Genomic DNA, 25,277 nt, shown 5'->3' on the forward strand with positions numbered 1-25,277 from the left:
GAACCTAGAAAAATGGTACAGATGAACCGGTTTGCAGGGCAGAAGTTGAGATAGATGTAGAGAACAAACGTATGGACACCAAGGGGGGAAAGTGTGTGGGGGTGGTGGTGGTGGGATGAATTGGGAGACTGGGATTGACATGTATACACTGATATGTATAAAATGGATAACTAATAAGATCCAAAAACGGGCAGAAGACCGAAATAGACATTTCTCCAAAGAAGACATATAGATGGCCAAGAAGCACATGAAAAGCTGCTCAACATCACTAATTATTAGAGAATTGCAAATCAAAACTACAATGAGGCATCACCTCACACCAGTCAGAATGGGCATATCATTAGAAAATCTACAAACAACAAGTGTTGGAGAGGGTGTGGAGAAAAGGGAGCCCTCTTGCACTGTTGGTGGGAATGTAAATTGATACAGCCACTATGGAGAACAGTATGGAGGTTCTTTAAAGAACTAAAAATAGAAGTATATATGACCCAGCAATCCCACTACTGGGCATATACCCACAGAAAACCATAATTCAAAAAGACACATGCACCCCAATGTTCACTGCAGCACTATTTACAATAGCCAGGACATGGAAGCAACGTAAATGGATAGGTAGACGAATGGATAAAGAAGACGTGGAACATATATAGAATTGAATATTACTCAGCCATAAAAAGGAACGAAATTGAGTCATTTGTAGAGAATGGATAAAGAAGACAAATGGATAAAGAAGATGTGGTACATATATACAATGGAATATTACTCAGCCATAAGAAGGAACGAAATTGAGTCATTTGTAGCGGCGTGGATGGATCTAGACACTGTCACACAGAGTGAAGTAAGTCAGAAAGAGAAAAACAAATATCGTATATTAACGCATACATGTGGAACCTAGAAAAATGGTACAGATGAACCGGTTTGCAGGGCAGAAGTTGAGATAGATGTAGAGAACAAACGTATGGACACCAAGGGGGGAAAGTGTGTGGGGGTGGTGGTGGTGGGATGAATTGGGAGACTGGGATTGACATGTATACACTGATATGTATAAAATGGATAACTAATAAGAACCTGCTGTATAAAAAATAAATAAAATAAAATTCAAAAAAAAAGAGAATATGCCAAGTTAAAGAGTTCTCTGAAATCTTCCCTCCTTCTTTCCGTTAATTAGCCTGGTTTGGACTGTAAGTGATGAAACACTTTGGGAATGTTTCTAACCCACCCTGCCCCATGTAGCACCATAACAACCTGCTCCTTTAAGGTGTGGTCTATAACCGAGGATGATCCTCTGGTTCAGAGAAGAAGAAAGAAATGCATCAAGTCCATTCTTAAAGGTAGCCTCTGCTCAGGATCAAGTGAGTGTGTCTTCATTTCAGCATAATTCATTTCAGGGAACTTACTACTAAACAGTAGAATCACACGGATGACTGATGACCAGTGTCCTTCATCACAAAGGGCTTGTCATCTAACTGGGGAGAAGTTTTAAACCCAAAAGGCTATGACATCATGCAGCAGATGGAAGAATCTGAAAGGTGAGGGATAAGCAAAATGCTATGGGAGAGCTCGTATGGGGACAACTAATTTGACCTGGGAGAAGACGAAAGGTTTTGAGAAGTGGGAGGGGGTGTTTCAGGTAGGAAGCACTCCATCAACAAGGGACCAAGTGGAAGTTAGAAAGTGTAAGGCAGGCCATGAGGAAGTCTGGTCCGTGGTCTCAGAAATTTCACAAGTGAGGAGATAAGGACAAGGTAAGGCTGGAAAGGTAGGTTGGGACCCAATCATGGAGGACCTTGAAAGCCAGGCTGAGGAGACCCTACAGGATTCTGAGGCAATTCTGCAGCGAGCCACAAAGTGTTGAGGGGAGTGATATGATCAGAGCCCTGGTTTCTGAAAATATTCTGGCTGACCTCTGCAGGATGCACTGGGGGCTTGGAGGAGGTACAGAGAAAGACACGTCTGTGGGTAGGTGGTTGCAGCAGTCCAGGTGAGACTCCCATGAGGGTGGGAAGCAAAGCAGCAGCTGGGCTGGAAGAAGAGGGCAAAGAGAGACTTACAGAGAAGAAGGATGGTGACGGAGGGCTCCAGCCTGGGTACCCAAGTGTAGGTGATGATGCTGCGGCCTGGATACCGACAGCCAGGGGAGGGTTGCCCAGGAAGATGGAGGAGATAATGAGCTTGGTTTTCGGACCACTTGGATTTGAAGGGCAGACTCTATATTCACGTGGAGATGTCCAGCAACCAATTAGAAAAAAAGGGCTGAGTGCTCTACAATTTCCAGATTATCGGTCACCTCTCTACCGCTCTCTCTTCCTCCAAGAAAGGACCTCTCCTCTGTCATGACTGAAAGGTTACACACAGCACTGTGGATAAGAACTCATGCTCTGGATCTGACTGTGCTAGAGTGCGATACTAACTCCGCCGCTCTCTAGCTGTATGGCCTTGGGTGAGTCAGTTGAGTTCTCTCAGCCTTGGCTTCTTCATCTATAAAATGGTGCTCACAAAAGTATATTCTGTATAATGCGGGGTTTTAAAATTTATTTATTTATTTTATTTTTTGGCTGCTTTGGGTCTTCGTTGCTGCGCGCGGGCTTTCTCTAGTTGCGGCGAGCGGGGGCCACTCTTCGTTGCAGTGCGCGGGCCTCTCGTTGCAGTGGCCTCTCTTTGTTGCAGAGCACGGCCTCTAGGCATGCAGGCTCAGTAGTTGTGGCTCGCGCGCTCCAGAGCGCAGGCTCAGTAGCTGCAGACCGTGGGCCTAGCTGCTCCGCGGCATGTGGGATCCTCCTGGACCAGGGCTTGAACCCCCATCCCCTGCATTGGCAGGCATCCGGATTCCTAACCACTGCGCCATCAGGGAACTCCATAATGTGGTTTTGACAAACCAATGAATTAGTACCTGGCATAATGTAAATGTCTAAAAACGTCACCTGTTATTAAACCAGATGACTTACCATTCCACAAACATACCCCAGCTTTCCTACCTCTGATCATCTGCCCCTGCTGCTGTTCTCTGCTTACAGTGTCCTCCTTCCTGAGCCCAACCCATCTACTAACAGATATCATTCCTCCTGTTCACCTTGCTCCCTACTCAAGATCTTGAAATCTTATTTATCCTTGACTCTAAGAGCTGGGGTTGGAATTTGGAATTAACGAGATTGGAAGAGCTTGCACACTCACTGTGATGATTAAACAAAGTCCTGGCTGGCTCACAAGGGGAAATGCAGACTTTATTCTATGACAGAAAATACTCTGATTCTGTGAGACTTTCCTAATACGTTTTATTTAGAAAAAAATTATTTATTTATTTATTTATTTTAGCTGTGTCGGATCTTAGTTGTGGCACGAGGGCTCTTCGTTGAGGCGTGAGGGATCTTTCGTTGTGGTGCATGGGCTCCTCTCTAGTTGCGGCGTGTGGGTTTTCTCTCTCTAGTGGTGTGCGGGCTCCAGAGCTCATGGGCTCTGTAGTTTGCAGCACGCGGGCTCTCTAGTTGAGGCGTGTGAGCTCAGGGGTTGTGGTGCTTTGGCTTAATTGCCCCGCGGCATGTGGGATCTTAGTTTCCCGATCAGGGATCAAACCCTCGTTCCCTGCATTGGAAGGCGGATGCTTTACCACTGGACCACCAGGAAAGTCCCCTAATATGTTTTAATAGAAAGATCATATAGCAAGCATCTCGCCAAACACAGCATTTATCGAGTATAAAAAGGAGAAAAATGAAATCTTGGGAAGCCCAAACAAATTTGGTGCTGTCTAATGTTTGCTGTCCTTTTATCTTTGTGAATAGCTGAGTACTTTTTCCTTGGCACTTCTGTTTTGGATTCCTCTTTGGCAGCATTTTCCCAGATAGAAAGTGCTACCAGTTAGTTCTTTCCTGTTACCTTCCACCCACGCTTTGTTTTGGCAAATGTAACCTGCCTGGGAGCTGCAGAAATGCTGCTCTGCACAGCTCTCATGCCAAATTGGAAGAGACATTGTTTTTTGTAAAATTAAGATAAGAGTTCAGAAGGGCCAATCTGCTTCAAAATATGATTTTAACAATTTTTTAAAGTTAACTGAAACAGTAGCTCAGTGTCATTCTTTGGGTTTCTACTTATTACAGTATCTTTCTTTTGTTTTCAAACAGTTCCTATAGCAATATAATGAAAATAACCTTTATTTTTTTTCCAGCTGCAAAGAGAGAACTATAAATTATTCCTGACCCTAGTTTCCTTTCAGCACATACCAAAGCCAGCGGTTGCTCTGCCCCAATAAATCAAAGCTTCAAAAGGGCAAGGCAGCTAATCAGAGAACACAGCTTCCACTAACTAGACAATGAAATCCTGCGTCTGTCATCTTTGGAATTAATAAGAGGTAAAGTGCCACTTTACACAAAGTTTCCAAACCAGGTCAGGAAAGAGTCAGGACATAGAATGGATTTGCAAACCTGGTCATTATCTTCATGTAAGAAGATATAATTCAATCAAGATTGAATTTTCATCTGCATTCCATAGCCATGGGTTAATGTCTTCAATGCATTTTCAATAGAACCAAAGACTTTATCATTTTACTTTTGAAAAATATATTTCCAAAAGAGAAATATTTTTGAGCTGATAAGGAAAATGTTTCTAAAGAGAAAGTGACATTGAAAATAAACCTTGAAGGATGTAGAAGTTTTTAACAGAGATGCACAAACATTTTATAAGAATGGATAGACTCAAATCATAGGGTCATGCCCTATTGATCTAACTTTTCTAGTTTTCCAATATTATTGTTCCCAATAGAGTAATTAATGAAGGCAACAACTTATTGAATGCCTTCTCTGTACCAGGCACCATGCTGAACACAGGGTTAAGGAGATGAATAAACACTGGGCCTGCCCTCCAAGGAGCTTTTAGCCTTCAAAAAGTTCTAACTCTTGTTTAGCTTTATTACACAAAATAAAACACAAGAATCATTATAAATTGATTCTGAAGTTCAGTTGGAAGCTCTACATGAAAGTGTTGCTTCATAGCAATTTTCTCTGAAAATAAAATTTAATGACCTAAGATAGAAAGAAGATAGCTTTTCTTTTTCTTTTTAATTTTCATACTCCTTTAATTTAAAAAAAATTTTAATGAATAAATGCGTGTAACGTTATATATGGTTAGGGTGTGCAATGTGTTACTTCGATACATTTATATTCTCATATTGCCAATGTAGTGATATTTATCACCTTACACAATTATAGTACAATATTATTGTCTATATTCATTATACTGGGTATTAGATCTCTATGGCTTATTTATTACTCATTATAAGTTTGTACCCTTAAACACCATCAGTCTTATTACCGCAGTTCTCAGCCCCTAGTGACTACCATTTTACTCTGTTTTTTACAGGTTTAACTTTTTTATATTCCACATATAAGTGATATCTTACAGTGCTTGTCTTTCTTGAAGACAGCTTTTCTAGGACAGAATGTAATTGCAAAAATCAGCTGGATTCCATAAATTTTCACCATAACCACAGCCACAAATTTAGTAACTCTATACAGCTGCTTGAAAATTAAAACAGAAGAAAAAATTGGTTAATGCTTAAGTTACAACACTTCTGTAAAGGTAGAATAGTCAAAAATATATAAATGTATTGGACTCCCATCTTCATCCAAACAGTGGCAACATCTGGGTCCAAGAAACTTCCTGGGAGAAAATCATTTCAAAAGAAGAGAATTCTGCATGTGGGCTTTGGTTCAAAAGTGGCATTTTAGTGTGTCATACTCAAAATTTGTCTTTAAGTCCAGCTACGGGATGGGGACTTCGAATTTTAAAACTTGATAAGCAATTTTTACTAAAAACAAACTATAGACACTGGGGTGCAGGGAAACACTGCTTTGGGATTTCTGTCACAAAGTGTAACACAAAATGGAGACACTCAACATTCTCCTACTTCTGCACCCTACACAGAGGACCATTGGCTTATCCAAGCTTCAGAGACAACTGCACCCTTTTTCTCCAATGGGGGGCATCCAGGAATAAGAGACACCATGCTCACAGACAACAGCCCCACCATGGACACCTTAGCAGTGGAGATCACCAGCACCAAATGATGCTGGATAAAAGAAGAAGAAAATGGCAGATGCCATGGGGTAGGTGATAGCTGGTAGATGATTTAGATGATCACCACCTAGATATAGAAGATTTTGCAGGGAGCTGCAGGACTTTCAACAGCAGGTGAAGATAAGAACCAGAGAACTACAGTTTATTCTTGCTCGTCTGACCCCATTTGTCTACTTCCCTACGCTAAAGTTGACTACAGTAGACTACATAAACATACCTTACTCAAATATTAGGTCCTAATTCATTTCAAGAATATGCTGAATTATTCTCTAAGAAGAAAAGTAATCACTTATCTGAAATTTAGTAACACATTCAACAACTTCTTTCCCATCTGTGCTATTTCTGGTTGAGTACTCATATTTTATACTGCTGTGACCCCAGAGCCTGATGCTTGAACATAAGGGAGAGAGAAAAATACACAAGAAAAATTAAGAATATAAGGGAATAAGGCTTGTACACCATGAAGACTCCACCTTGTTCTCCAGAGAACCAGTGGCACTGAACAACGAAAAAGAACTCCTGTTACTTTTGGAAATTATATAAAAGGTACATTGAACTGGTCAGAAACTTCTGGGCTGGCTTCCTTTCCTCTCTTAAAGAGTTTTGCAAAAGCTTTTCTGCTCAAAAGAGAATACTAAAAAAGAACCACTGTAAAAGGTCTATGTGAAAGTGCTGAGAATGGGTTATCCTGCACCGTGGTAGATCAGAGCTGACTGCAGGTGGAAAAGTATGTATCCCACTGTACTTTTAATGGCCTTCAAAAATAATTAAGAACTGAACAGGAAAAGCACTGATGAAGTTCTTCCGTCAAGACTCTCTTTGACAGTCTTTTTTGGAACTGGAAAGCCTCTTCTTGTTTTGTAACAATAGATCTTCCTTTTCTTCTTAATCTACTGGGTGCCCGGCTACCAGATTAATTTTCCTAATGTACCACCTTCATCATGTCATTCTCCTGCTTAAAATCTCAGAAAATAAATTTCATAGGCAATGGGAAGGAGGAGTGGCAAAGAATAGCTAACAGAATAATAGCTATAGCTAAAATGTACGGTGCACGGTGTGCCAGGCACTCTTCTAAACACTATGAGTATGTTAACTCATGTAATACTCAAAAATCCCTAAGACATAGATACTAATTTTTTTTGCCCCAATTTAAAGATGAGGTTACAGATGGCCAAAAGGCACATGAAAAGATGCTCAACATCACTAATTATTAGAGAAATGCAAATCAAAACTACAATGAGGTATCACCTCACACCAGTCAGAATGGCCATCAACAAAAAACCTACAAACAATAAATTTTGGAGAGGGTGTGGAGAAAAGGGACCCCTCCTACACTGTTGGGGGGAATGTAAATTGGTACAGCCTCTATGGAGAACAGTATGGAGGTTCCTTAAAAACCTAAAAATAGAGCTACCATATGACCCAGCAATCCCACTCCTGGGCATATATCCTGAGAAAACCATAATTTGAAAAGATACACGCATCCCAATGTTCATTGCAGCACTATTTACAATAGCCAAGACATGGAAGCAACCTAAGTGTCCATTGACAGAGGAATGGGCAAAGAAGATGTGGTACAATGAGAAGCCCGCGCACCGCAAGGAAGAGTAGCCCCCTCTCACGGCAACTGGAGAAAGCCCTGAGAGCAGCAATGAAGACCCAACGCAGCCAAAAATAAATAAATTTATTTTAAAAAAAAGATATGGTACATATATACAATGGAATTTTACTCAGCCATAAAAAAGAACAAAATAATGCTATGTGCAGCAATATAGATGGACCTAGAGATTGTCATACTGAGTGAAGTAAGTCGGACAGAGAAGGACAAATATCGTGTGATATTGCTTATATGTGGAATCTAAAAAAATTGTACAAATGAACTTATTTACAAAACAGAAATACAGTCACAGATGCAGAAAACAATCTCGTGGTTACCAGGGGGGAAAGGGAAGGGAGGGATAAATTGGGAGATTGGGATTTACATATACACACTACTATACCTAAAATAGATAACTAATAAGGACCTACTGTATAGCACAGGGAACTCTACTCAATACTCCATAATGACCTATATGGGAAAAGAATCTAAAAAAGAGTGGATGGGGGCTTCCCTGGTGGCGCAGTGGTTGAGAATCCACCTGCCGATGCAGGGGACACGGGTTCGCGCCCCGGTCCGGGAGGATTCACTTTGCTGTACAGAAGAAAAGTAACACAACACTGTAAATCAACTCTACTCCAATAAAAATTTAAAACAAAACAACAAATAAAGATGAGGTTAGTAACTTGCTCAAGATTATAGAGGTGACATTTCAACCCAAGCTGTCTGACTCTAGCGCCTTTCACTCTTCACCACTGCAGCTAAATCCCAGAGCTCAAAAGGCCCTCAGGGGCACAAAAGAAAAATGGGTCTCTTGTTCATGTTGTACTCAATCCGGAGAAGTCAGAAGGAAGGTTCCATGGTTTCATGACGGCATTCAGTGACTTCCACCATCTAACAAGAACTCTTTTTCTATCTTATTCACTCTTCCATCTCAGCTCCTCCAAACTGGCCAAATGTTCTTAATATCCTGAAATGCTCTCCTTCCTGAGCGTCTCCATCTTCCTGTCTTCACAAATTTAATGATCATTTAAGGCCCACATCAAGTCCTGCCTCATCCCAACAAGGACATCTTCTCCAGCCATATTCATTGGGAGGGACCTCTCTGAACTCCTACAGTCGTTGCGGTCCACACCAGTGGTTTGCTCTCATCCCTCACTTGTGATGGAATAAAGCAGAGGAACAAATAAATACAAGTATCGAAACAGGCTTTTCTAACATCGCCTTGAACAATTATCACAGGGTTGGAAAGATACATAGGAAATGTGTTTTATTGACCGAGTCTCTTTGTTTCCTCTAGTAATTTCTAACACATATATTTCCAATTTGCTCATGATTTCTTTAAAACAATGTAAAAATATATTTCAACTTATTTTTCTCTTACTTTCAACCATAAAACAGCATCTTCTGCTGTGCTAGATGAGAAAGAACCTTGGCCACTTTTTCTTTTCTTCTTGACATTCCTTCTCAGGTTTAATTGAATTAAAATGCAGAATTTTAGTTCAATTCCTTTGTTACTTTATGTACCTTATTTCAAGAATTCTTTCCTAACATTTGCACTAAACTTTGTAATCATATGAACAATTGAGAGAATTTACAGTGCCCTTTGTCGAGTTTATTATTCAGCGTATTTGTGGGGATGGTATACTCTCTGAGTCCAATATGTACTATTATGGAAAGATGACTAATTTTGATACTGTCACCATTCTATGAAGACCAAGTTTCAAGAGAAGAGGCCACATCAGTTTCCAATCCTTAAGCCTTTTTTTTTTAAATTGGAGTATCATTGCTTTACAATGTGATGTTAGCTTCTGCTGTACAACGAAGTGAAGCAGCCATATGTACACATGTATCGCCTCCCTCTTGGACCTCCCTCCCTCCCATCCCCCACCCCACCCATCTAGGTCATCACAGAGCACCGAGCTGACCCTTAAGTCTCGATTCTGGAAGGAAGTATAGTAGCAACCAAGGCAGGTGCTTCTGGTTCATTTTCCTAGAAATGGTGTTGCTTAAGGACGGATGGGGAAGGGGGTGGGAAATGTAAAGGGAGATACAGGTCAGAGATCTGTTTCCTGTTTCTAAGCACTGGTTTCCTAAGACTCAATGAAGAAACAGAGATTCCATTATTTTATGGGCACTTACAAAATGCTTTGCTTCTATAATTCCTTTCCCAGCTTAAGTCTGCAGAAAGCCTGCCAATGGCCTCCTCAAGCCTGGAAGCGTTCTGGGCAAAGGGTAACAAGTCCCATTTTTCTTGAGTTTAGAAAAGGTTCAGCCAGAAACTCCAAACAGGCAATTTACTGCTGCAATCGTTTTGAATTAGGTTATCTACTTGTTCCCGATTTAGGTCTTTTGGTGGATGTACTGAAATTTGCAACCAACATACTGATGGAGTGTGTATAAATAAATTTTGGCCATAAAGATTCATCTCATTTTTTTGCCTCCAAAACAAATAATAAAATAGGAGGGAAAAGTTTTAATCCATGAAATGTTAAGAGATCAAATAAAAATATTAAAGAAAGGCTGTGGAAGGTCACAGATAGGTCTACTACAAGGCAGAAAGGGGACACAAACCCTGCCCTCTGCTAATTGTACCTTGTAGCCCAAGGACCCTAGAATAATTGTGGGTCCCTGAAAATGGGTTTCTTAATTTATCTATAACAGGATTGAGAATGAATTAGTTTTGTCTAGTCCTCAATGAAAATGGACTCATGTTTTCAAAAGAATATTAGGATAGGTTGGGTGCTTTTAAAAATGTTTTGACCAAATGTTTCTCTTGCCATTTTTCTTAAAACTAGAGAATTTACCTCTTAGAAGAATTTATTTCCATGTAAGTCCCCCCAACTTTTTCTCCCAGATTAAGGAATGATGAGCTCGATTCAATAGATAAAAGCTGGAAGCATCTCAAGAGGCAAATGAAGAGAAATCGTTATATTAAGTCACACTGAATGCCACTGAGTATAAAGATTATTTAAGAATGTGTAGAACGCTTAGATAAGCAGTTAGTGGGAACCACCCCTCTGATGTGTAAGATAAATGTTAATGCTTTTCTAACTACAGAATAAGATGTACCAGTCATCCCCACATCCTGAATTACAATGAAATTACAATGAAACATGAGTCCCAATTAATCTTTGTTATATGCTAGAACAAAAACAAATGTTACAGGGTCAACAACTAGGCTGGCTTTTTCTATGCAAAACCATTTAACCTTGTCAGCACTTTTTACTACACGGGCTACTGATGGGTTTAATTACCAAAGTGGTTACTACAAAGCCAATTACATCTGAGTTCTAGTCAGCTCTTCTGTAGTCAATGAAATCAAACAAGCTTTGCTAACACTGGTCTATCTTGTTTAGTCAAGCTACTTTCGGCAAATGATGTAAGTTTGTGGTTTCTACTCAATCTGTTGGCATTTAATAATGTGTCTCCACAGTCACTTTTCATGGAGTTGAAATATTTAGTACACTTTAGGCTCAAGTTGGACCTCCCTTCACTCTCCCTTTACCCAGTTTTTTTCTTATTGTATTTATTATTTTTAGAAATTATACTATTGTATAACATAGCATTTTACAGTAACATATAGTACTTTTTTGGTCAGCTCCCCCATGAAAATGTAAGCTCTGTAAGGGTAGGGACTTTGTCTTATTGATTCTATCTGTTGTACCCGTAACTGTGTCTGGCACAGAAGGCATTCGATAAATACATGTTAAATGAAGAAACCTCAGAGATTGGTTTGCCAAAATGGGTGGCCAGTAGTACTGTAATTACACTAGGTGATAACAGGTTCACAAAACCTCTTATTTAAGCGATATGTGATTTAACAGATAACCACTTTGTCAACTTAAAGAAAAAGCACACAACATAAGGGTTGTGAGTTTAAGTTTTACTCAGGGTCTTATTGAGGACGATAGCCCAGGAGACAGCCAATCAATTAGCTCTGAAAAAACTGCTCCAAGGGAGTAGGGGAGTGGCCCATTTATATATGACTTTTGGTGAGGTCATACATGCAGTCTAGCACACACCTTGGTAAAAGATTACTGCTAATCGCAGAGAATAGATATCTCAGGTTCGTGATTTTAGTGCTTTCCTATGTATGGAAAGATGCAACACTCTGGGTTCATAAAATTCTTCCTGAGATATGCATCTAACTATCTAAGGAGCCCGCTTGTTTAAGCACAGAGTGCCTCCTCTGGTTTTCCATCCCGAATTCCTCTCAGGGTGCACTGCTGGTCAGCCACCGCAGTGTGTTACCACGTAACCCTAGCAGGAGGAGGGGTGAGCAGTGCTCGTTGATCTTATTTGTACACAACTTACTTTAGTGATTTAAGTTTTTAGATATAAAAAAAGTGGACTGGAAACTGATATTTTACTATGCTTCTGGTCCTTGGGAACCTCTTACTGTTCAAAATTCTCGGTACCACTATCTAGGAAAGCTGTGGAATAGATTCTGGAATTGCATGCACAGGACACAGGAGGCTAATGTGGAAAGATTTCCAAGCGACAACATTAAGGTCGTAGAGCCTGTTTCAGTTCTCTCTAGCCCTCCTGATGTGGTTTACTAAATTCACACACACACACACACACACACACACACACACAGAAGCAATTTTCTCTGTACAAAGAGGAAGTCGGATAGAAAGCCTTCCATTTCCCTTCTTCTCCCACCCCCTGTGGCCCCAAAGAAATAAACTCTCCCAGGGTTAGACATGTTATTCTCAGACCTACCCAGTGACTTGATGTGTACATTCGGCTCACTCTGGACACTAGCTGGGCCGTGCTGGCCCTCCCCTCCTAGCCCTGGGAGGACCAATGGAGACCGACTGAGCTTGAGAACTTCACCATGACAAGATTTCGGGTGGCATGAACGATGCAGCTTCGCCCATGGTAACTGCAGTGTGTGGACAGAAATCTGCCGTGCGCTTGTGTGTGTGTGTGTGTGTGTGTGTGTGTGTGTGGTGTGTGTCCCCTCCTTTGCCTCCCACCCCGCCTTCAGAGCCCCTCACAACCACTCCACCTTGCACTGCCCCCCTCTGCCAACAGAAAGGAGGGGGGTGCGCTTACCTCTCATTGGCTTGGTTCCCATTCAGACCCCAGACAGAGGTGAAGGGATGTCACTATATTTGACTTAACCTGATTTTACTTAGACAAGGTTAGTAAATCAGAATACCTTTCTAGTTGGGTTTTGTTGAGTGGTAGAGTTATCTTTTGAATCAGGAGCACCTTTACCATCTAAACTAAACAAACATTAGTATGGTACGGGTTTCTTTTCCAGGGGGAGAAAAACTATCTCAGAAGGAAATTCTATTTTAGGCACAGGTTGAACTCTGCTCCATCTAATTTATTCCAATCTCCGACAACTAGATCAAAACAAACTGAACTCTTAAGAAATAGCCACACAATGGTGTTCATCAGCAGAGTGTCCATTTGCGAAAACAAGATTATACTAAGGCCAGGCCACGTGCCAGAAAAAGACTCCGATTTGGTAGTGACTGTGTCATTGGCGATACACCACTACAGGCAACCACCAAACGTTGTTCTCAGGACACGTCCTCGATAGCAGTGGTTCTCACCTGGGGTCAATTTCAGCCACCAGGGCAAAGCCTACAGACATTTTTGGTTGTCACAACTGCAGGACGGAGAAACTGGCATGTGGCGGATAGAGGCCAGGCATGCTGCTAAACATTCTCCAAGGTACTGCAGGGTACCAGAATATGTCACCCCAAAATATGCCTCTTTGGCATAAGCATTATTTTGAGCTAAAGACAACTGAGAATAAGCAGAGGCAAGAAAAGCTTTTTGACCTCCCCTTAACTGCCTAAAAATGAAGTCTAAAGTTCCCCATTTGTAAAGGAAATTTACATTTATAAAGGAAATTCCCATTTGTAAAGAGGTCTCTGTATCAGGAAAAGATCTACACCTGGAGACAACTCTTATAATTGGAGAAACTATTACCGACAAAACAAGACAACCCTTTTTTACCACGTATCTCCTCCCCTCACCTTCCTAGAACTTGTCTCCCCCCCACCGCACCCCCCGCCCAGAAGCCGCAAACTCCCTTTTCTTTGTTTATTCTAAGATGGTATATAAATTTCGATCATCTGGCCACTTCCTAAAGTCTCGTGTCTTTGTGAAACTTCTGTGCAGATGTATGTAATTAAGCTGGTTTTATTTTTCTGCCGTTAATCTGTCTTTTGTCAGCTTGATTTGCAAGCCCCAGCCACTGAACCTAGGAGGGTCTAGGAAGAAAGGTTTTTCCTCCCCACAGCAATGGACAGTCTCCAAAACAAAGACTTATCGGGCCCCAAATGTAAACAGTGCCGAGGTGGAAAACCCTGCTCTATACTGACAGACAGAAATCTAAAGCACCAAAAGTCAGCAAGGTGTTTGGGAGTTTAGTAGCTTCAGTGATGTCAGACCAACTCTCCTTTATGGCTCTGAGTCTCGGCCATAATACTCAGAACTTTAATGTTTCAAACTGTGCTTAATAAAACGACCCTGCAGGATCAGAGAGAGGGGTTTTCTTCCTATGTCTGTTCCCCAGCCACAGAATTAGGAGCTCTACACCACTGCTCTGCTGGTAGGACCTGTGTTTTGGTTAAAACTACACGGAAGAAGAAATCACGAAAGGTTCGCTAAATCACAACGCCAGTGACCCCTATGTTAAGGGTGTTAGGAAATTAGGGGACAGGAAACTTTTTGAGTAAAGAGGTATTAGGTGGTCTGTAGGGTAGGATCAATGCCAATATGAAACACAGGAGGACCCTCCCGGGTACAAATCCTTTCCATGTCCCCCATTTCTTGTTTGTAGGAAAGAGGCTTCATTCAGCCTCCTAGACCTTCCCCGAGTTCCAAAGGGCAGATTCAAACAGTTGCTAATCCGAGAACGGAAGGAAGGCAGAAACTAAGGATGGGTCAAGAAACAATAGTGCAGTGATTAAATCAGGGTCCTGGTTCCTTCTCAAGGGATATACATAACAATATCTTCTGCAGGACCTAAGACCCCCCGCCCCCCATGCAAGTGGAGGGTGGTAACTTCAGGCTGAGCACAAGATTCCTGGAGCACCGCCCTGTTACCTCACCAACAGCCAATCGGAAGAAAGTCTGCACACTCTAGAAGAAAATGAAGACTCTGACCCCCTCCCCCAATGATTCTCCCTTTAAAAACGTTCATGGTTGAGCAGAATCTCTGGAGTCTGTTTTCGGACACAAGTCCGCCATCTCCCCAGGTTCGCTGGCCTCCTGAATAAAGCAGCCTTTCCGTTCCAACCAACACTCATCTCTGGAGTATTGGCTTTCAAGCGGCGAGCAGCCAGACCTGAGTTTGGTAACAAACAGGCTTGATGAGAAGCAGATACAGCTGCAAATCCAGAGACTGTCCTCCCTTGAGGAGTGGGCAGGGAGGATCTGCTTGGCTCCAGCCCCAGAGTTGCTCCTACTGTGTGATAACCAGCAAGTCTGAAACCTTCTCTGCAAAATGAGGAGCGGGGCCTCTGCCTTGAAGGACCCCCTCCAGCTCTTGTCATTCTCATTCAGCGGTTTCCTCGCCACCTGCTCTGGCACACAAGGGCTCGGACAACTCTGTAACAGGATGCCAGTGAGGTATATTTATTGATCTGAAGCAGTATTTGGTAAAGCAGATAAAGAACAAAGGAACACATACAGGTTTGCATAGATGGGAACCCCTTTAATTTGATAATCATGCATTCAACGAACATTTATTTACTGAGCATCTCCTCTGAATAAGGTATACAAAATTCCATATTTTCTTTTAAAAAAATGTTTTTATACGAGCCTGCGAAGTTCTCTGAAAGTTTATGTCCTACGATTTGCAGCAGCTAACATTCAGTTCCACCAGTGACGCCCCTTGCTGCATCCTGCACAGGACAGATGGGTCTCCACCAGCTCTCTCTCTCCAGGTGGTGCTGACACAGCATATATTTGAATATTCCTCTCGGTGGGAAATAGAGACGTAAATTCTACACTTATCTCTCAACCTGCTACTATGACTTTCTTCACAGCCTTGGCTTTTCAGAGATTTCAAGTTATCTCTTCTCTTAGCGAATATATGCAGGCAAGTAAACTCAAAACTGCAATGCCCTGTTCTCCGTAGCCGGGTTCTTGTCTCTGTAATTGTTGCCCACTGGGCCGACGGCTGGCTGCCGGAGCGCCCCGTGCTGTGGAGAGGAATGTGTCAGCTCCCGCAGTTACATCTTCAAAAAGGCCACCTGCAAAAGGAAGAAAAACCCACAGTGCTTTCCTTATATAATGGGATGAAATGGCTGAGTGCACATCAAACCTGAATCAGGTAAGTCTGCTCGGTAAGGATGCTCACTGGTCGACAAAGAAAAATGACTTAGTCGGCCCAGACATTGCCGTTTCACAGCAGGAGCAAATTAGTCCTTTTTTAATGAACCATACAGTAGTTAAAATAATTCACATGCATTTTAAAGGGGAAAAAAAAAGTTTAAACTGATGCTAAAGTTGTACTGCCATGAAGCAATCCAGTTCTCTTTCCCATTGGTTCAAATGGCTGCTTTGGATCTTCCACGAGCATTGTTCCAAATCCCGAAGACTTCTGGGCAATTCCAGTTTCTCATTACGATTGGTAATTACACCAGTTTCTCTTCGGGTCCTGCCAATGCGTTTAATTGCATCATATTTATTGGGCTTGCCGGCAGCAATTTATCTTAAAACTCGGTTGTTTTAAAACATTGTAATTCATACAGGCTTAGGTACAAAACATTTCCAGACTATTTAATAAGGTCCAGATCAAATGCATCGAATTTCTCAAGAGTTTTAGCTAAAGGGGAAACAAACAAGTCAATCGTAAACACTTAGAACATTCTAGTTCAGCGTTCAGGGGTGATAATAAATTGGGAAGGTGCCAGCATCAGGAAGAGAGCGGAATGTAGGTTAGAGACAAAGACGGAGAAACACGGGGCAGTTAGAAAGCTCGTCCCAGGCCTTCTCTTTTTTTGAGGAAGAGAAGCAAAACATTCTACTCTTGGACGGTTGGTACTAAGTCCCCAAACGCAGTCGAAGGAGGTATGTATTTAATGATCCCTGCTAAGGGGATAGGAAAAGTGAAGAGTCGTGCAGGGCAAAAGCCATCTGCTTTATGTTGAGTAATTCAGAAGGATGTTACTCTTCATACAGTGCTGGTGAGAAAGGCCCCTGCTGAGTTTCCATATCAACTTCCCGCTGAGTTTTTACATCAAGTTCTGCAATGAGAACAAAGTTGAAGGAGCAGGCAAAGAAGAGAGGTTAAGATTCCTAAACAAAATATAAACATGGAATGCGGAGGGGGCAAGATAGGAGAGTAGGAGGATGTGAGCTCACCCCTTCTTATGGACAATGGATGCAAACCTCAAGGGCTTATTGCGAAGAGTAAATGAGATAATGTTTATGAAAATACTTGTGTTTCCCTCCCTGGCCTCTCGGATGATAGACATTAGGAGCCCATGAATATTCTGATGAGAAGGGGCAGTTGAAGACAGACCAGCCGGTGGGCCCTTTAGGGAATGATCACAGAATCCCAGGGAAGGGGACTTAGGGGTCACTGAGCCTGACTTCTGGCTCACGGTGGTTAGCAATCCTGTGGGGACATTCTGCTCCTTCAAGAACAGTTTACAGGGAGATTCCCAAGACGCCAATACCACTGCTGATACTCAGAGACACAAAGACGATGCATAAAAACCAGTTATCTCTTTTTTAATTCTGAAAACTGCTGTGTCATGGAGTATTCCAACCAGGAACTACTTAGAATAACTGATGATAAGAAATGTCATCATAAAAATGGTTAAGAACTTTGGCTCTGGAACCATACAGACCAGCGGTTCTCTACTTGGGACAATTTCGCCCACCAGGGGACATTTGGTAGTGTCTGGAGACTTTTTTTTTTTTTTTTTTTTTGTCACAGCATGTGGGATCTTAGTTCTCAGACCAGGGATCGAACCCATGCCCCCTGAAGTGGAAGCCCGGAGTCCCAAACCACTGGACCGCCAGGGGAGTCCCTGGAGATATTTCTGGTTGGCACAGCTTGGGGGATGCTAATGGCATCTAGTGGGTAGAGAGGTAGGAACGCTGCTAAGCATCCAATTATGTGCAGGACAGCTCCCCCATTACAAAGAACTATCAGCCTCAAAACGTTAACACTGCCCGTGCTGAAAAATGCTGAAACTTAGAATTAGATCTCCCTGTGACCTTCGACAAGCTTGTTAACCTCTCTCAGCCTTTCCTTGACTGCAAAATGGGAATTATAACAGGACCTACCTGAAACGTGTAAAACACTTTCCTATTTTACCTCTTTTCATCCTCAGCACAGTCTGGTGATTTAGGTAAAGCAGGCATTTGAAACTTTGTTTTACCAATGAAGAAACAGAAGCTCAGAAAAACGAAGTGACTTGCTCAGGATACAAAGCTAGTAAGTGGCAATGATGGGTTTAAGAAGAAATTTTGATTTCTAATCCATGCTTTTTCCCCTGGTAAGTTTACAGATAGATGATCGAGATAAAACGGCACAGGTTGGGGGTCTTTTAATCCTCATTATTGGCTCAAATATGAAAGATTTATTTTCTTTTGCATGCCTGTGAATATGGACACAAGATGGAGAAAACTACATGAGGCTGAGCTCATTAAAACAAATAATGCAAAATGGAGTCCCCCTCAAAAAAGAAAAAAAATTTAATTTGACCTAATATGTCTTTTTTTTTTTGTCATCGTTCTTTTTTATAGTGCCGCCTGCCAAGGACACTATGTGTTTTGCAGGACTTAATAACAAGAAACTGCAATCATCCCTGGGAACAGGTACTGTACAAAGCATTTTAGCTTCTTTTTATTTAAATCACTGTGAGTTAACATATTTCAAATGTTGATTTTGTGTTCCCTAGCTTTTATGCATGACAGGAAAAATTGCTTTCCCTAACTGCCATTTATTTTAAGAGAGGATAATTTTATTTTGTTCTACTACACTGAGAAAAATCTCTGTATTTCATCTTTTTAGTTTTATTCCCCAAAGTGAAAAGTTTTAAAGCTTTGCAGAGTCTATGAGTACAGCTACAGCTTCAGGCTCCGTTGTTACATTCCTGGAATATATAGTTACAAAAGTATAAATAATTATTAGAAACTAGGGAAGACGGGACTCTTTGGAGTTGTCTGTAACATTTGACTCTCCTTGTTCTCTCCTCCTGAATTTGGACACTTGGGAAAGGGAAAGGGGAGCGAGAGTGAAAATGTCTAAAAATAATGTCTCTGCTTTGAGTCACCATCTAAAAACAATCTTCTTAAACTACCATAAACAGGGCCAGGCTGCTGTAATAGCTGACCAAATGTTCAGTTTATAATGCTTCTGTACAATTGCGTAAATATGTTAAACACTTTTGAATGTTCTTGTTATCTTAGTTAACAAAATTATACTATGAAATTCTATTTCTCAACATAGAGCTGTAATTTCAATCAACAAAAAGACATGCTGTCAAGGCAGACTGCACAAGATAAAATTAACATTAAAAAAAAATCCTACATAAATGCTCTGAGGTGCACTAAACAAGACAGATAAAACTGTAAAATACTGGAAACTGTGAGTTTCATAATAATTGTGAGCTTTAGAAAAGTCTCTTTAGAATAAGCAGCATGGCCATACACAAATGTTCCTTTTTAAGGGTACTGTAGACTTAAAAAAATAAATATTTAAAACTATTCCTTAAAGATATATTTTTGTCTAGGTACGGCTCCTGTTCAAAGTTATGTCTGAAATAAATGTTATGGCATGGAAAAAAAAGTTTATACTTTATATTTCAAAATCCAGTTTCTAGGCTCAAACTTCATTTACAAAATAAAATATACAATATGCATGTCAATATACAACTAATAAAAGAAAATGACCTTTTCAAGCATATTATTTATTTCGAGTCTTAAATCACAATGGGGTACAAACCATTTACTGACTCACTAATTCAGCATCAATCAGGCCTGTGCTGATGACACCTGGACTCCACTCTTTGTGCTGAATAAATAGTATAAGATTTTCCTCTCTCTGGGCTGGCAGGCTGTCTTCATTCATTCGATTCATTCGATGATTAAGTACCATCGATGTGTCTGTGATTGTCCAGTCACAGACCACCGTGAGAAAGCATTCCCCTCGTGGCACTAAAATGCCAGTAGGGGAGAAAGTCAAGTCGTGAGATGATTCTAATAGGTTGGCATAAGTCTAAGACGGACGCCTAACGCCTGCTGGCAGAAAAAGGATCGCTCTTGGGTTATGAAAGGCAGTGCAATTTCTGAAGCAGTAGCCTGACCAAGGCAGTTATTACTCTAATTACGAATAGTGTGTTGGCAAGGAGAGACAATAAAACCTGGCATGGCACTGAGTGGGATATACCGTTTCCACTAAAAGATGCTGGCTTTGCTAAATGAACTACTAGCGAACAGGAAGGATGGAACAGAGGACCAAAGATGTGAGAAACGATACAATGAGGAAGAAGGTCTTATCCCGCCAAAATGACAACAAGTGTGTGGACACTGTCCGCACACTTATACGTGGACAGAAATACTAGACCAGGGAAACATCAGCGCGGCCTTCCAACTCAAATTCTGTAAAAGCCTTTAGACAGTGGGAAAGAAAGCAAATAGGATCAGTGTCTTTAAAGGGATTTAAACCCTTCCCTTGTATTTTATTTAGGCCATGGATGCACTAGGATAATTTACAGGTCACGCAAAAGCTTGTGATTTTCATCTACCGGGAACCAGTGAAGCAAAGCACAGCTGTGTTTTCTAGCGGAGGGCAGCGTGTGAAGTACCAGAAGACATAGATGTGAGTGGGGTAAAGAAGACTGATGCCTCTTCCTCTCCAGATGGGGCTGGACACACGGACAAAGGCAGCAATTCCTGGGTTCTGAGCCTGTTCTTCAACAAAGCAAGAAAGTTCTGGATGTAAGCTTCCCAGCACCTCTTTCAGAGTAACGGGGTCGTGGAAGCATTGCCGGTGTTGGATGGTGCTATTACAACAGCCCCGTGGTGAACAAGCCCTTCTGATGCAGTTGCAGAAGCTCCCGGTCATATGAGGCAAACCCAGCAACCTCGCTAATGATAGCAAGCCCATGGGGCAAACGTTATATGGCAACAGTCTTTAGGTGTTACATAAAAATATATTTTCTCAAGCACAAAACATATTTGTTAAAGGAAATTCTATGAGGCCAATATGGGTGGGTGTTAAAATGTATGACGTTAAACGGTACCACCACAATAAATACACCGTCACTCATAAATCAGAAAGTCCTTTTAATTTCTCATTCCTATGGGAACGTACGCGAGGGAACCTGGCAGAAAGGCAGTGGTACCACTGCAGCTCTGGACGGGAGGGGTGTTATGAAAATCACCACTGCACTGCCCTATTGGCAACATGCCTCTGATCAAACAAGTTTACTCAGAAACGGAGTCACTGGAGTCCAGAAATGGAGTGTTTTCCTACAGTATCAATTCATTGACACTTTTAGTAGCAAAACCATTTCAACAAATAATATTTCAAGGAAGCCATGCTCATTCTGGTCTATCTTAATGTTGAGAAGCATGGGTGTTGAAGAAGACAAGGTACTTGGGACAGCAGTACAGTTAGAAATTCCAGGAGGGGACACCAAGCCACGTGGGGGACAAAACAGCTTTCCATAGCAGATAGCTGGTTTCTGGCATCTCAACAGGTTTATCTTAGTGATATTTAAAAATTCCTATTTTAGCTGTAAATATTAATTTTTCTAACAGAGACGCAACCAAAGGAGAGACCAGCCTCATCCATGTAAAACACTTTCCAACCCGCCGTCAAGGAGGAGGAGGGACTAGCTTGGGAGGCTGTGGCTGTGGATCCCACTACGTAACAGTGGAAAAGCTCTGTGGAAACATTACCCAGGCAGCGATGAGACGCTGTAACGAGTACTCCTGGGGCCGGGACTATTCAGGCGCACGAGTGCAGAATTCTGTCAAGTAAGGAGAACGGCACAAAGTGAGCTTCCACGCTTTTTAGGGAAAGGGCTAAGGAAGGTCGTAGCTGCCCCTGGAAACCCTCCGGACAATTTTATCTCATACCTGAAGAGCCTTATTTGTGCTGGTTGGTATTTAACAAGATCTTAACTGTAATGATTAAAACTTAGAGAGGGCCTTCCCTGGTGGCGCAGTGGTTGAGAGTCCGCCTGCCGGTGCAGGGGACGCGGGTTCGCGCCCCGGTCCGGGAAGATCCCACGTGCCGCGGAGCCTTAGAGAAATCAAGACTTGTATTGCTCATTGTAATTTTTTGTTTTCATAACTGATCTATAAATATATCAGGTACAAACGAAATTAGAAAACACAGAAACGCACAGAAAGAGGAAAATAAAATTTTTGCAACTTCATTATTCAGAGTAACTACTATTAAGCGTTTTGGATGTATCTTTTTAGATTTACTTTCTATGTATAACTGGACATTTCTGCATATGCTGTTTTGTAATATGTAGCTTCTTTTTAACTTCATGATATATTGTGGTACTCTTCCCATGACAGTGAATATTCTCCTATGACATTTTTAATGACTGTATTATATTCTGCTATATATCTGGGTCACTTAAAAAAAAATAAACTAGGATAAATGCATAACTTATTCCACCAGAAAGCAAACTTGAGGGGTTTTTTGGGGGTGTGGGGGGGGTGGATAAGTGAGGGGATGTTACTAACTGTTGGGCCCAGAGGACTTTAGCATAATCTGGCCTGGGTCCTCAAGGTGTCATCTCTGGACCAGACTTTTTTTTTTTTTTTTTAAATACAGGCAAATCTAACGTTTATTTTAGTCAATTCAGGCAGTCAATAATATGTATTCAACAGTCCTTAATACTAGGAATTCTGAGAAACTATTAAAAGCAAAAAATTTCACCAAATAACCAGAGTCATTTGTTTCTTTTAAGACACTTAAATTTTTAACCTAATGATGAAGATATTATAGAGACAACTAGGTACGGATGCAAACAGTGGAACTATTACCCAGTGTTTACTAATAATATTGTCCCTGAGGTCTTTGTCAAAGGCTGTTAAGAATGGAGATTCGCTCTTTTTTCACTTCCATTCATTCATTTAAACAGCATTTATTATTACCTGACATAAATCGTCTTGTAAATGGGCAAATATGCCATGCATTATAATTCCTTTGTTCGTTCAAACATATGTGGAGACCCAGACACTAGGGCAAATACAAAATAAAGTAATCCCTATTCCATTGGACCAGCGTTAATGGCATCCCCTGGGAACTCGTAAGTCACTCAAATCCTCTGGCTGCATTCTAGACCTACTCAACCAGAAACTCCAGGGGCGGGGCCCGGCAACTGGTATCTTGTAGGTCCTCCAGGTGATTCTGATAAGCGCTAGAGTTGGAGAGCATTTTACACAGCTGAGCGAACTTAGAGAGGGTAACTGATGTATTTTACAGCGGCACAGCTAATCAGAGAAAGGACTCAAACACAGTTCTTCTAACTCCTAATCCCGTGCCTTCATTTCTGGCCACTGCAAAGTGAAGACGCTGGTCTAGGGTATCCAAGAGTCCTTTAAAAAAAAACATTTTTTTTTTTTTTCTAGAAGACAAAAAGATTGTCAAAACAAGGGAGAAAGAAACAAATTATGTCTAGACCAGTATCTTGATATTGATATAGATGGGGCCCAATATCTACAAAAGGAGGACTGAGTCCTTTTTGTTAGCTATCTAGAGACTGAAGGGGCCAGATCTCTCAAACTGACCCACTGTGTAAAGCTAGTCTAGTAAGAGTTGAGAGAATGATTTTTTTTGGGGGGGTGGGGGGAGGGAGGAGCTTCTGATATGCCCTGATATAGTTTTCTTTTCTAAATCTAATTAACATGGGCCTCTTTAGCAAACTTATTTGGTTCAGGTAAAGATAACTGTCACAAATTTGACGTCAGAATAAGCTGGTAAAGAAGAAATCTCCCATACATTGCTTGAAGTATGCCTATAAAACAGGACAGACATTCTAGAAAACAGTCTGGCAGTCTTTAAAGACTAAACATGTACATAATTACTGCATGACCCAGCAGCTGCAGTCTTGGACCTTTATCCCAGAGAAATGAAAACTCTATGTTCACACCAACAGCTGTATATGAATGATCATGGCAGCATCATTTTAAGAGCCAAAACCTGGAATCGGCCCAGATGAACGCTCAAGGGTGGTACATCCACACTGTGGACACCTACTCAACACGAACAAGCAGCGGATTGCTGATGCATGCAACAACCTGGAAGATTCACCAGGGAGGTACGCCGGGCTCAAAAGGTTACGTACCGTAAAGTTCCATTTATACAACATTTTTGAAATGACAAAATTTCACAAACAGAGGACGAGGTAGTGGTTACCAGGGGTTGGGGATGGTGAGGAGAAGAGGGCGGGGTGCGATTATAAAAGGGCAACAGGAGGGACCCTGGTGCCAACGGAACTGTTCAGCGTCTTGACTGTGGTGGAGGCACAAACAGACCCGGGTGTACAATTACGCAGAACATCATACACTTGCACACACATACGCAAAGGAGTACAAATACAACCAGGGAAATCTGAGTAAGACGGGAGGACTGTACCATGTCAATACCCCAGTACCACAGTTCTGTAAAATGTTACCATGGGGGGAAACTGGGCAACGTGTGCAAGTGATCTTTCCTACTCTTTCTTACAGCTACGAGTGACTCTATAATTCTTTCACTAAAAATTTCGACTAAAATAATGCCACAATACTTTGCAAATGACCTTGTCTAGCTTACTCCAATCCAGTTACCTAGCGTGTCGCTCTGAGATGCATTATTCAAAGTCTTGTTCACACTGATGTTATGGTTAATATATCACTGTGATCCCATTTTCCTCAGTGGAATGACCTGAGTAAGCTGGTAAGTTAATTTGGGAATGAGTCCCGAAGCAGACGGCTACCGTGAGACACAACACCGTCATATTTAACACTGGTTGGGCTGACAGTCTGGCATTAAATGCTTAGGTTACACATAACAGCACCTGAAATCTTAGGTTGTATATGGAGTACTTATTCTACATAGTCCACTAAGCACAATTTTTTGTTTTTTTTATTGCCCTGGAGTAAATAATGAGAAAATATTCTGGCATTTTTAAAACCCAGAATTGCTATAACAAATTTCCCAGACACATAAGAGGCACTGGACAAATATTTTTTTTCAGACTGAATACATTAGATTAAAACTCTAATTTTAACTTTAAAATTAACAGTATCTTACTAAAGATTTGGAGAAAGAGGAAAACAGAGTTAGAGCATTTGTTTGTTTCTTATAATTTGGTTAACTGAATTCACGTCCTTTTTTTTTAACCTACCAACGGGGGCTTAATTTTTTTAATAGTTTGTATAAGCCCTTTAGTAAATGTTAATATGTTTTTTTATGCAGTGAAGAAATTAAGTGCATTATTTTCTCCTGTTTCCCCAAATACTCTAACATTATTATTATGTGGGTCTATTTCCATATGGTTTTAAGATGCATTTTTCTCATATTGATTATCACATGTGCATATTTTTTATATGATAAACATTTTTAGGTGCTGCTCAGTAAGTCTTTATTCTTATTGTTTTCTTGTTTTTT

General features: G+C 41.2%; 1 protein-coding gene across 8 annotated transcripts in view; it reads right to left on the reverse strand.

The window, feature by feature from the left end:
• Nucleotides 1-25,277, reverse strand: part of UBE3D (ubiquitin protein ligase E3D) — a 579,677-nt gene that overhangs the window by 409,925 nt on the left and 144,475 nt on the right. For 2 of the 8 annotated variants that reach the window (XM_024133068.3, XM_028494986.2), the window contains one exon: nt 15,330-15,891. The exons of 5 other annotated variants lie outside the window; for them this stretch is intronic. In XM_024133068.3, coding sequence (XP_023988836.1) covers nt 15,871-15,891 — 21 coding nt within the window. In that variant the 3' untranslated portion in view covers nt 15,330-15,870. Of the gene's footprint in view, nt 1-15,329; nt 15,892-16,820; nt 16,888-25,277 lie in introns of those variants that run through there. One more of the 8 variants, XR_008618457.1, reaches the window with a different exon arrangement.

The sequence above is a fragment of the Physeter macrocephalus genome, chromosome 11 (assembly GCF_002837175.3).
Source record: "Physeter macrocephalus isolate SW-GA chromosome 11, ASM283717v5, whole genome shotgun sequence".
NCBI lineage: Eukaryota > Metazoa > Chordata > Mammalia > Artiodactyla > Physeteridae > Physeter > Physeter macrocephalus.